General features: G+C 44.9%; 1 protein-coding gene across 1 annotated transcript; it reads right to left on the reverse strand.

Annotated features, from left to right (window-relative positions):
- Window positions 1-5,719: 5,719 nt before the first annotated feature.
- LOC100226213 (phospholipase A2 inhibitor NAI) lies at window positions 5,720-11,125 on the reverse strand. The gene is made up of 5 exons (XM_002188474.6): window positions 10,971-11,125; window positions 9,815-9,931; window positions 8,215-8,364; window positions 7,932-8,072; window positions 5,720-6,105 (listed from the first exon to the last, which is right to left on the reverse strand). The coding sequence occupies exons 1-5, from the start codon at window positions 11,017-11,019 to the stop codon at window positions 5,876-5,878; spliced, it is 687 nt and encodes a 228-aa protein (XP_002188510.1). The 5' UTR covers window positions 11,020-11,125; the 3' UTR covers window positions 5,720-5,875.
- Between the last annotated feature and the right edge of the window lie 752 nt (window positions 11,126-11,877).

The following is an 11,877-nucleotide window of genomic DNA, read 5'->3' on the forward strand; positions in this document are numbered from 1 at the left end:
GGAATAATAGTGGTTAATTACTTGGTAATGCTTTCATGGTGTTGGTCAGTAACCAGGTCTACTTGCCAGATACAGTAAAAGTAGACATGGCACTCCATTATATGGTTTAGTGGGTGTGGTGGTGTTCAGTTCAAAGGTGGACTTGATGGTCTTGAAGGGCTTTTCCAGCCTTTATGAATCTGCGATTTGTAATTCTACAGGTTCTTTATTTCCCACAGGTCCTTAGTCTCCCAAGCACCATGTGCGTTCAGTCTGGGGCCATTCATGGCTCATGGTACTTGTTAGCAGTTTTGGCAGCTTACAGCAACTCTAGCATGTAATTGGCATCATGATCATCACTTCCTGTAATAGGAAGAATCTCATAAAACTGTAATTAATTTATTACAGTGCAACTTTGGCCATCATGAAAACAATGACAATTTCATCTCCCATTTTAGGAGAAAAAGTTTCCCACACCCATGTCTGCAAATTTCTTGAGTGAACCATAGAGGTTTGAGAGCACAAGACAGATAAATAAAGCCACAGCTACAGTCCTAGACCAACCAGTCTGAATCACACTTTTAAAGAACTTCCATCCAGCTAAGCTGTGTGTCAGACCACTGTCACTGTATGTAAGTTTACTCATGGCCTCTGCAATATAATAAAGAAAAAGGAGGAGGGAACTAATTAAAATTTCTTAAACCCATCCTTTCACAGACAGATTGTGTGGGAACTTAACCACTTATGAAAAACCTGATTTCTTAGACATACCCTGAGCCTCTCACTAATTCTATAGCTCAGCATCCTGCAACACTATCTGCTACAGCTCCCACCCCTCCAGAGCTCCTGCACTGAGTCCAGCTTTCCAATCAGACTTTTTGCACAGGCTGTGACAAGCTATTTCCCAAATTGCATCAGCCTCTCTGAATTCAACCAGCCCTATGAGATGGGTCCTCATCTGGACCCCACAAAAGGTTTTGTGAGTTGTAACCTCACAGCTCCCTTTAGCCTGCACAGGGCCCAATACCCACAACCAGCTCTTCCTCTGGAAATAATTTGCCAGTGGTTTTCAGGTTTTTCTCTAGCAGGCCACACCATTTGCAGCAGAATCCTGCTTGGAAAGAGTGTGCTATGATCTGATATTCCCTACCAGATTCTTCTGAGCATAAACTCTGAATCCATCACTGCACAACACAAGATGCTCAAGAGTTTATTCCCTGGACATGAAATGCGTGTGTGGACATGAGGTGTGACCATGGGATGCAGTGAAGTGTGAAAAAAAAAACTTTCCCTTCCTGCTGTCTGTGGCATCTGAAAACCAAACTACTATGTCAGCAGTGGCAGCATCCAAATGTCCAGCCACCTGTATATCAATGCTCTTGCCCTAGTAACTGGTAAGCCTTAAAAGTGTGCTTGGACTGATTTATTAGGTGATTCCAAGTTAGGTGCAGGGGTAAATCTTGTTTTCATTCATTCATATACATGAGAGAGCTCAGTGATCCTAGAGGTCTTTTCCTCTAGGATCTAAATAATTCTCTGATCCTAAGACAGTCTGCCATAGTTCAAATCTGTTTGGGGAGGGAGAGGTGCTTCTTCCATGTGTCAGCAATAGAAGTAGGTGCTAAATGCTGTTCTTCACATTTGCAACCCAGAGAAGGAAAAATATTGTGAAAATTTGGGAATAGATTTTCATCCAGTAGAGGTGTCCAAGGAGTTAGGAGGCAAGACCATGTAGGCCTTGACACAAGGTTATCCTACTCCTGACCTGCGGAGCATTTGCTGTCTGTGCTACACAGTTTTAAGGTAAAATATGTTCTTCATGGAAAATACATCACTCTGGACCTGGGATCCTTCCCACCCAACACTTTGTGTCTGGTGTGGAGATGCCTCTGCCAGTGGTGGATCTCACAGTGCAAATGCGAATGTGTAGTTCAGTTAGAAGCTTATCTCCAAGAGCAGTGTTGACTCAGCCATCCTGGGAATTTAATACATGTTCAGATGCAGACCCTTTGCTGAAGCCCAGATTTGGTCAGATTGCTCAAGACCCACCTATCCTTTCCCAAAAGAGGTGGAAAAAATTATGTCTCTGGTATGCAGCAAGACACATGTCCCTTTCTGCAGTAAAGCCTTCTTGTTCACTCCCCATTTGTCTTCATTTTGCCTCTGAAGAAGTGTGACCCTCAAAATACCCACTGAACCTGCTAGCCCAAGGTACTGGGATGACTTCCTTATGGGAAACATAGTAATTATATTAAACAAATATTTAAAGATGGAAACAATTTTGCATTCCTCTTCAAATACAACCCAGACCAAGCTTTGGATAAACTAGGTCCTGGTGTTCTGAGCTCCAGGTGTGAAACAGCTGGAGATAGGAATGCTTCCCAAAATGTGAGGAAAAAAGGAGAAAAACCATTCCCAGCCAGATAGGCTGGGAAGGAGGAGCCAAGGAGTTTTAGTATCTGATAAAAACTGCCCTGCATGGTGCATGACTGCAGAGATGTAGCCCCTTCTCCGTGACGTCTTCTGCTCTTATCCTTTCCAGTCCACCCACCAAGCTCAGGGCTGTGTCCCCACCTTCCCTCTACCCTGCAAAATCACCAGCCTGTTGAGCAAAATTCCTGCATGTCTATCTTCCTGTTTCAGATCTGCTATGAATTTTCTGTCTGCCAGCGGGCTTTCTGGCTGGCTTAGTGTCTTGGGAAAGAACCAAAACTTCAGGGGAGAGAGGGAATGGCAGGACATGGTCAATTTTCTACTCTCTGGGAAGCCAGGACAGTGATCTGAGCCCTCTTGGCTGTACAAAAGGGGAGATAAAGGCTGTTGTTGACATGGTGGGTGTTGAGGGTGAGGAAGGCAGCTCCAGCCATGCAGAGCTGTTAGTGTCTGTGTCTCTGGTGGCTGAAGTATCTGCAAGATCAAAGGGAGGATCTGGTATTTACATGTCTGCATGTGTGCGCCTGTGTGGGAGTAGGGTTTGTATATATTATAACGAGAAGCTTAAATGGAAACAACCCATTTGGGGGTCTGAGGCCTGGTTCAGAGCCCATTAAAATCAGCAGGGGTCATTCCACTTATAGTGGTAGGTTTTGGCCACAGCTCTCCTTGCCCTTCCCCAACATGCTTATAACCTTAAGGGCTGCTTCTTGCTGCATATCCTCAATTTAACCCTGTGAGCAGTGGGGCTTCCCATGTTTCCAAGAGCTTTACAGGGGATCTCTGGACATGCCTCCTCCTTTACTGTCACACCCTGCAGTTACTGAGAGGCAAGTGCCGCTCATTCATCTCTACTTGCTCACAATACCGAGATGCTACTATGTGATTTTGTTTAGTAAATTGGCATCACCTGGTGGTTTTTTTCCCATATTTTGTGTTGCTTTTACCTGAACACACTTCAGCATCATCTCCCTCCTCAGAAGCCAGAAGCTGAGATCAGAAAGGGTCACCATCCTATCACCTTCATCCAGTCTATCTATTTCTCCCAGCTCTGCCTGAACTGTTTTTAACCTGTCTGAATCCATTTCTGAAAGGTCTTCATTTTAGGTTTCAGACGTCAAAAGCTGATGAACCTTTGGTCTAGTGGCTGCATTCTGTGCACAATGATGGTGTTGCTTTCTCTCCTTTGGTTTTATCAGGTTATTGCTGCACTCACATGTATAAAAGAGCCCTTTGAGATCTTATGAATTCTATGTAAGTGTGGTAATAGCCTGTAAACAAGGCACATCCCTGCCTTTTTTTCCAGTACAATCACAGGTTTATGCTCCTGAAGACTTTCATATTAAGGCATTTTATTTCTTGTTTTCCATTTGTAACAACATTTTAAAATGTAGATGGTGGAACAGCGTATCAGTCATAATGATGCAGGGCTGTTTCCACTCGTGACTCCATCATTATGCAGCCACAGATTGCAACAGCTTTGTTTGCCACAACATTGAGTTAGAGATCAAAATTAAGCTGCTTCTGCTTTTTGCACCACAAGCCCTCATCAGAAATATCGCTATCTGCTCTCCCCCTTGTCCTTCCCAAAATACCGCCCCAGTACCATGGCTCTCTGGATGTGTATCACCCAAGTCTTGACCAGGCTGAACAGATCCATTCAGCTTTTCCATCCAGATAATACCACAGGTTGGAGTGGAATGAGCAGAACGTGAAGGGTCGAGCCATCAAACCAGATCAAAATCTGCCATGGGGGTGCCGTGGACAGTAATGTAATGTTCCATGTGAGCGTGCAGGAGATGTGTTCAGGGATAATGTACTTACAGAAATAGAGAATTTTTTTAATTCCAGGATTTTATCAGATCTGGAAGAATGCTGAATGAGTGGGTCACTGCAGTATCAGTGTATGGCTACACCATGAAGAAGGAGATGTGTTCCCTCTCTAACATCCACACTGTAATTGTACAGTCTCTGCAAATAATTAACTGAGTCCAACCAGACTCTTTTCCCTGCATTAAATCTGTATTATCTGTTCACTCCCTGCCTCAAAAATTAATTTTCACCCTCAGACCCACCCCCCTTTATTATAATAGATAACATGACATTTTGTCCCAAATAATTTGGTGGGAATACTAGAAAGAAAGGTGTTTCAGCCTGTTTGGGAAGAAGGAATAGTCTGGGGAGACAAAAGCTGCAAGAAATTCAGTTCCCATGCTGCAAGTTATAAGCTGATCGTGTATACATTTATGCATACACATGAAGGCATAATCATCTCATTACTGCCACATGTTGTGGTCTGGTTTCAGCAGTCAAGGCTTTCCTAACACTGAACTAGGAGATAAAATTGCATTGCTTGATCCCTGGAACTCTGTGCCCAAAACACATGCTTGCCCTGTTGAGCTGGGGCTTTTAGGGGCAGGCACAACTATGAACTTTGCTTAATAGTCCTGTCATCTGCTCCAAACTGGGCCATTCATCTGGGAGCAGACACACGGGGAGACGTTGAAGTTTGCTAACGGCCCTCCACCTCAGCATCTCCCAGAGCTCTCACCACTCCATCCTTCAGCTCACAGCCTGTATTAACTCCCAGGTATGGCAATGCTGCCTGATGAGGTGTTTTTCTTCAGGTGCATTTGTATGACACCAACCCAGGAGGCAAGGGGTGGCTGGAGCAGAATAGCCAGGGGGTGGCAAATGTAGAAATGGGAAGGCTACACAAGCTGTGGGTATAGCTCAGTCAACAGAAAGGAAATAAGCATTGAGCTGAAGTTTCCCATTAGTTGGACTCCCAGCAGTCTGTCACCATGGAAAGCTACCTTAATTAAAAGTTCCCAACAAAAGCGTTTATTCCAGATAATCATGAAACTTAAGACTAAATGGGAGAGTGTCTGGTAAGGCAGCTTCTTGCAGTTTGCTTACTGCAGTGTCCTATACTCTGAAGCAAATACTACTTGTGGCCCAGGGCCAGAAGCAGCCATTTGAGCTGAGGGACTCCTCCTACTTGGACAAACAGGATACAAGCGTTGGAAAATGGGCAAGTGACATTTCTGCTTGGAATGAACCCCTCAGGAACTCATCTTCAGCCCTTTTCAGAGCCTGGAAAATTGGCTTTGCCACTTATACTGAGATAGTGAATGTAGACTCTAGGGCTGGCTTGAGAGCACCCACTTCCTGTGAAGGGTTTGAAGACTTCACACAGTCTTGTATGGCCTCATTATGGACAAAGCACTGAGAGAATGCAACACAAAACCAACCACAATTGAACTGATGAAGGTTTAAATGAGTTTAAATCAATGAGGAAACAAAAGAAGTGTAAGTGCTGTCTTTATTCTGTGAAAATATAAAAGAAGAGCTAATCTGAAAATAAAATCCCCATGCAGAAGAAGCTACAGCAAAAAGGACTAAGTTGCAAACCACTGCTGGTGTTTGCTGTGGGGTTTGCTCAACCCAGCTCTAGTGAGAGTCAGAAAAGTACCTTCTCCAGGATGAATCCTGATAGGACAGGAAGGAAGGTCACGTGTGGAGGGGCAACCCCAGTGCTGTACACCACACTGTACATAGCAGAAGCTGGTCTGCATTGGAACCGTTTCAACTTTATGTCCATCATCCCCAGGCTGTTTTTTCCATCTCCTACCATACTGCATTCAGAAATGGTGGTGCAACCCTTCATGGCAGCTTTCAGAGACAGTCCACCTGTGCAGGGGAAATACAAGAAATAGATGCCATGTATCAGAGGATCCAATCCCCAACATTAATCCCATCCTGCCCAGTGCAGTCCCAATTTCCAAGGTAAGAACCGGCTATTCATTACATCCAGTTGGTTCCAAACCCTTCAGCACTGTCTGTTCCCATCCCCTGAACAAAGCTGAGGAAACAGCAAGGCCATCTTGGTTGACTTGAAATACGAGTGGTTTAAGGCTTTTCTTCTTTATTTCTGCTAAATAAAGATGACTTTTAAAAATTCTAAGCATTTAAATTAAAAAAGTGAAAATGTCTTAAGTAGTGCTCTTTCTCATGCTTAAAGATTCTTCTGTTCAAACTTTGACTTCCTAAAGAAACCAAGGCTGTGTAACAGCACCCCAGGTATTCATTGTCTCTTCTCTCTCTGACCGTCTCATGACATTCAAACTGGATAACTTTCAGTCAGAATTGATGTGGAGTTGAGAAGTCTCAATGACAATACAGCCTGAGCCATTTATTAAGATGAATTAATTCTTGAAGGTTTTATAGGATTTTAGTCAAATCAAGATAGAAACCTACTGACAGGCCCACTGAAACCTTTATTTGTCCTTTGCCACCACTCATTTACAAGAGGACACCAAAGCAGGTGCTGAGTGCCTAACTCCCCATTCTGATATTCTTGCTCCTGTTGCTTGTTTTTGCTGATGCTGTTCATGTGTCTCTGCTGTGCAGGTTATGGAGGTCTGGAATACTTCATTGGACAATTTTATCTTAAATACAAATAACATGTAAAGGCACTTCATTGATTCCTCACCTTCCTGTGCTCCCCTACTCTGCTGCTTCCTCTGTACAGTTCATCACACTGCACAGGCCTTCTCTATTTGCAGTGGCTGATCAATCAAGTTAAGACAAGTTGGGAGGATGTTTTTTATTTCAGTCATACACTGAATTAATTTTGCCACTCTATTTTCATTTCTGTGACTATGAAAATTCTTATTTTCCTTCATGTTGTCTCTGTGAAACATGATCTAATTTCAGGGTTTGGACAGCACAACATTGCCTAGCAATATTATCAACTAAAAGAAACTTCATCCATAAGATGATATATACAAGATAATTGTTTTTCAGTCTGCTCCTACAGCTGGTGTAGGTGTCCTTTATTTCTGTGGGTTTTTTCCTGCCTGCTAGAGCACAGGTGTGTCATGACAGGTGGAAGTCTTTTACCTGCATCAGGGGTGGAAAGGAGAGTGACCAGAAAAATTGCTGTCTACTTTCCTCTCTCTAATTACAGGACCTGAGGCGGGGAAAAGATTTCTGATGGAGCTGTTCAAAGGTTGGATTTCAAGGCAGGGGACCTGTCCCCAGTTTTCCTCATGCAGAAGAACTACTTGTCCCAAGTGACTGCTATTACCCCATGGGAAAGCAATGTTTCTGCAAAGCTCCATCTAAACCTCCACTGAGCTGGCAACTGGCTTAAATCCAGAATCACCCTCATATGTCCTAGCTAAGGCCAGCAGGTTCAGGGTCTTGGTCAAGTTTATTACACACTCATGTACCAGATTGCCCGCAGAAACCAGTTCCACTCTTGATCTCAGTTATGCCGTGTTATGAAGAATTCCAGGAATTATCCATGCATAACTGGGAAGAAGGAAAGGAAAACAACACCTGCCCTTTGATCAGCTTGAAGTTTTCAGTTTTCACCTTTAAGTTCCTTGTATCTTCCCCTTTTTTTATTTCACACCTTTTGCCCATTTTTATCTCAGGAGTGCTTTATCTTAGACTAGTTTCTCCCATTTTACCAAGAAGATGAAAAATAGCTCCAAATAACAGGCAGTTACCAGCATTCATTAATCCAGCAAGATCAACACATTGGTCTTCAGATCCAGTGCAGTTTACAACTTCATTACCGCACTGAAAGGAGTCCACGCTGTAGCAGGCAGGACACTGATATCCATTGGGCACATCATTATCTGGTGGCACTGGAATGAAAGACATGGGCTGTAGCTGGTTTCAGTAAGGGAATGAGAGGAATAACACAAGTGATGGCTTAGCCTGGAAGGCCTCACCATGGGATGGATCAGACAGAGAGGGGATGGGCTGTAAGGAAAATAAATAGTTTACATGACACGGAGGTGGTCTGACAGTCATCTCCCGTGCAGCAAACCAAGTGGCTCTTTGCTTTCACCTTCCCATAGTTCACAGTGACAGGACCAAGGTGGCAGACATGGGATGGCAGGCAGGACTTGATGGATGAAGAGATGGCCATCCCCCCTGTTATGAAGCAGAAGGCAGTGCCAAGTCGTTCAACACAAAGTAACTCCCTTCCTCTCCAGTTAGATCATGTACCAACTTCTAGGCAGCTGTCCCAGGGCCTAAGAGGGATCCCTGAGCCCCTGAGAAGCATCACCAGTGAGCCAGGACACTGCAGAGATTCTGGTGTGGCACATGCCTTTGACCCATAGCACAGACTTGCTCAGTTTGTGTAAATTCTGCAGAGTGCACAGTCCATCACAGCCACAAGCATCCTGACACTGGCAAGTCTGGTCTACCCCATCAGCCAAGCCCAGAAGGTGTAAAGGGGAGCAGAACAGCTAAATTGAGTCTGCTGGAGTGCTTCAAGGAGGAAAGGTAGGTGCAGCAGCAGAAGAAGGCAGGCACTGGAGCTCACAGCAACAAAGGTGCTAGGATATGAGCCAGACTTCACTTTAAAAGGCAACAATCACATCACTAAGACTGGGCAATGACTAAGGCCATGCCTCTAACACAACTAAGTGTCCAACTATGTCAGGGCTCAGCACCAGCTTTGACTTATCAGCCGCAGGGACATGGTTACTGGTTGACAACATTTCCTCTGAGGATAATCTGAAAGAGTTGGGGTTGTTCAGCCTGAAGAAGGACAGGCTCCTCGAGTGACCTCATAGCAACTTCCAGTGCCTAAAGGAGCTACAAGAGAGCTGGAGAGAGGCTTTTGACAAGGACATGAAATAATAGGGCTAGAGGGAATGTCTTCAGACTGAAAGTGGATAGATTAAGATTAGATATTAAGAAGAAATTCTTGACAGTGAGGGTAGTAAGACCCTGGAACAAGTTGCCTGGGGAAGCTGTGGATGTCTCCCATCACTGGCAGTGTTCAAGGCCAAGCTGGATGGGGCTCTAAGCAACCTGGTCTAGTGGAAGGTCTCCCTACCCAGGGCAGGGGGCTCAAAACTAGATAATCTTCAATATTTCTTCCAACCTAAACTGATTGATGGTGATGCTGATTACAATGATAACGTGATAGTTCAGCCCTGGTGGCACTGCAGGATTGCATGGTGTCCCCATCCCTGCTTAAGGAGGGGCAAGCTTGTCTCTCCACACATCACCAGTGCATCCCCAGTGCTAGGTGTCAGCACATTAGTATAAGTCATGGTTCAGTCTCTCAACTTCCTGACTCAACTACCTTCACCAGAATTAAAAGTGTCTCCTCCCACTACAAGGTTTTGGTCCTTCCCTCCACAACTAAGAACCAAACCCTCCCAGCAGAAAACTGCTTCTCAAAATAGAAGAATAAAGAGCTTTTCCTATCCCAGACTGTCCTGATCTCTGGGTCATCTGTCAGTAAAAGGAAAATTAACAGGTTATCCAAGGATGGACCATACCACCAGTGACAGAAGTGGGGAGAGAGACAAGTCCCCAAGCCAGCCCCACTCTGAAAGCCACACTGGCTTAGAGGATGTCTCACCTATTAGGACTTCATGCAGAATAATGCCACAAGTGTCTTCACCACCAGTGCAGGTTTTCATGGGGCCAGAGCAGCTTTTTCCTATGCTGTGACATATCTCACACTGGAGGCAGGTCCCTGGGAAAAGGAGGACACATTCCTGAGCAGCAGTCATAAGGGATCTCACTTCCTCTTTCACTGATGTTTCATTTCAGCATTGATCAGCACTTTTCACATTTCTCTTCCCTTCTGTTTCTTTGCGCAATCTGTGTCGGGCTTTTCCAGAGCTGCTGATGGCAGCAGCCCTACAAACTCCCTTCATCCTGGCAGACACTCAGGTGTCCCTGGATTCACAGATCCCAAATTCTATCTTTGTAGAGAATAAGGACACCTAAGTGGCTGGGGAGCAAGAGCTGCCAGCAGGTACTGCCTGTACTCTACAAACTGCAGACTTTCTCTGTAAGCATTATCTCTTTGTATATCTCTTTGTAGGCATTAGGGGAAACCACTTCACCAAATACCTGCTGGAACAATTTAAGCAGACCAGAATATCAGATACTCATCAGGAAACACTTAGAAAGGAGTAGCATGTATTTCAACAGAAAGCAAACAGGATCTCTTCCAAGACACACACCCACAAAAGTCCAGCATGTAGATTAACAGGTACAGGACGTGTGTTACTTCCCTAAACCCAGGTGCCAACTAAGGCACCTTGCAGCAGCCGTGGCATTTGCTGTAACCCAAGACCTCCAAGACAACTGTGCTTTTCTGCAGCAGAGCTGAAGGACTGCTGAGATAACATTATGTCCAAAATGTCACACAACCCCGGACATGAGTAAAATAAATGAGCCTGGAGATCAATTCAGCTTACTGAAGGACTGGCTGCCTCAGGGTAACCTTAGTCACTCTGATGGCTGTCCTGGCTATATCACCAGTGAGCACTACAGAAAATCAGACTGTGAGCTCATGTTGTAAATGCCAACACCCTCACCTGCACTTTGGCTGATAGGACCAAAGATCCTCCAAGACCGGTCACCCTCAACCCTCTGCAGTGCAAATCCCCCAGGATGAGGGGGGTTCATGGCTCAGATAGCAGCAATTGCCTCACACATGAAATACTCCATTCCCAGACCTCTTCCATGTCTCACAACCCCACAGGTCCCAGTGAAAAACTCACCTGGGTCCAGGAAAGCCAGGAGGAGGCTGAGTCCAAGAGATACTCTCATGCTGATGGGACATAAGCACAGGGAACTGCCAAGTCTTGCCCAACAAAGCACTGTGTTCCACAAGAGCTTTATAAACTGGATGGAAAGGGGGTGTTTTAGGGAAGTAGAGGCTGGGCAAGTTTTCTGAACAATATATATACTGCTGAGCACTAACATCAGTGTGCTTTTTCTTTTAAAACACAGGTTTGCCTTTTTATTCACAAGTGGTGTTGTTTGGTTTTCCCCTGTTCAGAGCGTGCATCCTGGCTTTCCTGGTGATACCAGGTATGTTTCTGGTAAGCACTTTGTACAATATTCAGCCTCCACCACCCATATGGATGATGGAGAGGAAAGCATTTGAAAAGCCCTGGTGTGGTCTCACTGTTAGACTCAAAGAAACAAAGTATAGAAAGGAGCAGCCAGGAAATCCCTCTGTGGTTGAGTTTTTGATGGCTCATTTCCCATTTTGTCATTCCCATCATAGAGTCAGGAGATTTCAGACCCAGAGTACAGCAGGAAAGCAGCAGTGCCAAAGCAGTGAGCTTCCTCTCCAAGCTAGAGTGCAGCTGCAGTTGGCAAAGTGATTGCCAAAGCACAGCTTGGAGCAGGCTCAGTCAAGGGTTCTTGGGGTTGAATACGTCAGAGCAGCAAAGCCAGTAGTCCGGAGTTTGGGTCTTGATACAAAACACTTGGCAGTTGATAAGGAAGTCTTCTATTGTCCTTCTGGGCTTTAAATTAAACCAAGTCAGCAGAGAGAAAGCATCAATGTGGTTGGAAGACAGCCTGGTCGCAGATTAGGTAAGGTTATAGCAGTTTTCCATGCCCTGGCATCTCGTGATGGACTAATGACAAGCGGTACTGACCAACTTGCCATTGGCA

The sequence above is a fragment of the Taeniopygia guttata genome, chromosome Z (genome assembly GCF_048771995.1).
Source record: "Taeniopygia guttata chromosome Z, bTaeGut7.mat, whole genome shotgun sequence".
Taxonomy (NCBI): domain Eukaryota; kingdom Metazoa; phylum Chordata; class Aves; order Passeriformes; family Estrildidae; genus Taeniopygia; species Taeniopygia guttata.

Coding starts and splice junctions, on each gene's coding strand:
- LOC100226213 (XM_002188474.6), bottom strand. CDS start 11,019: ATGAGAGTATCTCTTGGACTCAGCCTCCTCCTGGCTTTCCTGGACCCA. Junction 8,073..8,214: donor TCAGACCACCTCCGTGTCAT/GTAAACTATTTA, acceptor CTTTCATTCCAG/TGCCACCAGATAATGATGTG. Junction 6,106..7,931: donor TGCTGGATTAATGAATGCTG/GTAACTGCCTGT, acceptor TCCCCTGCACAG/GTGGACTGTCTCTGAAAGCT.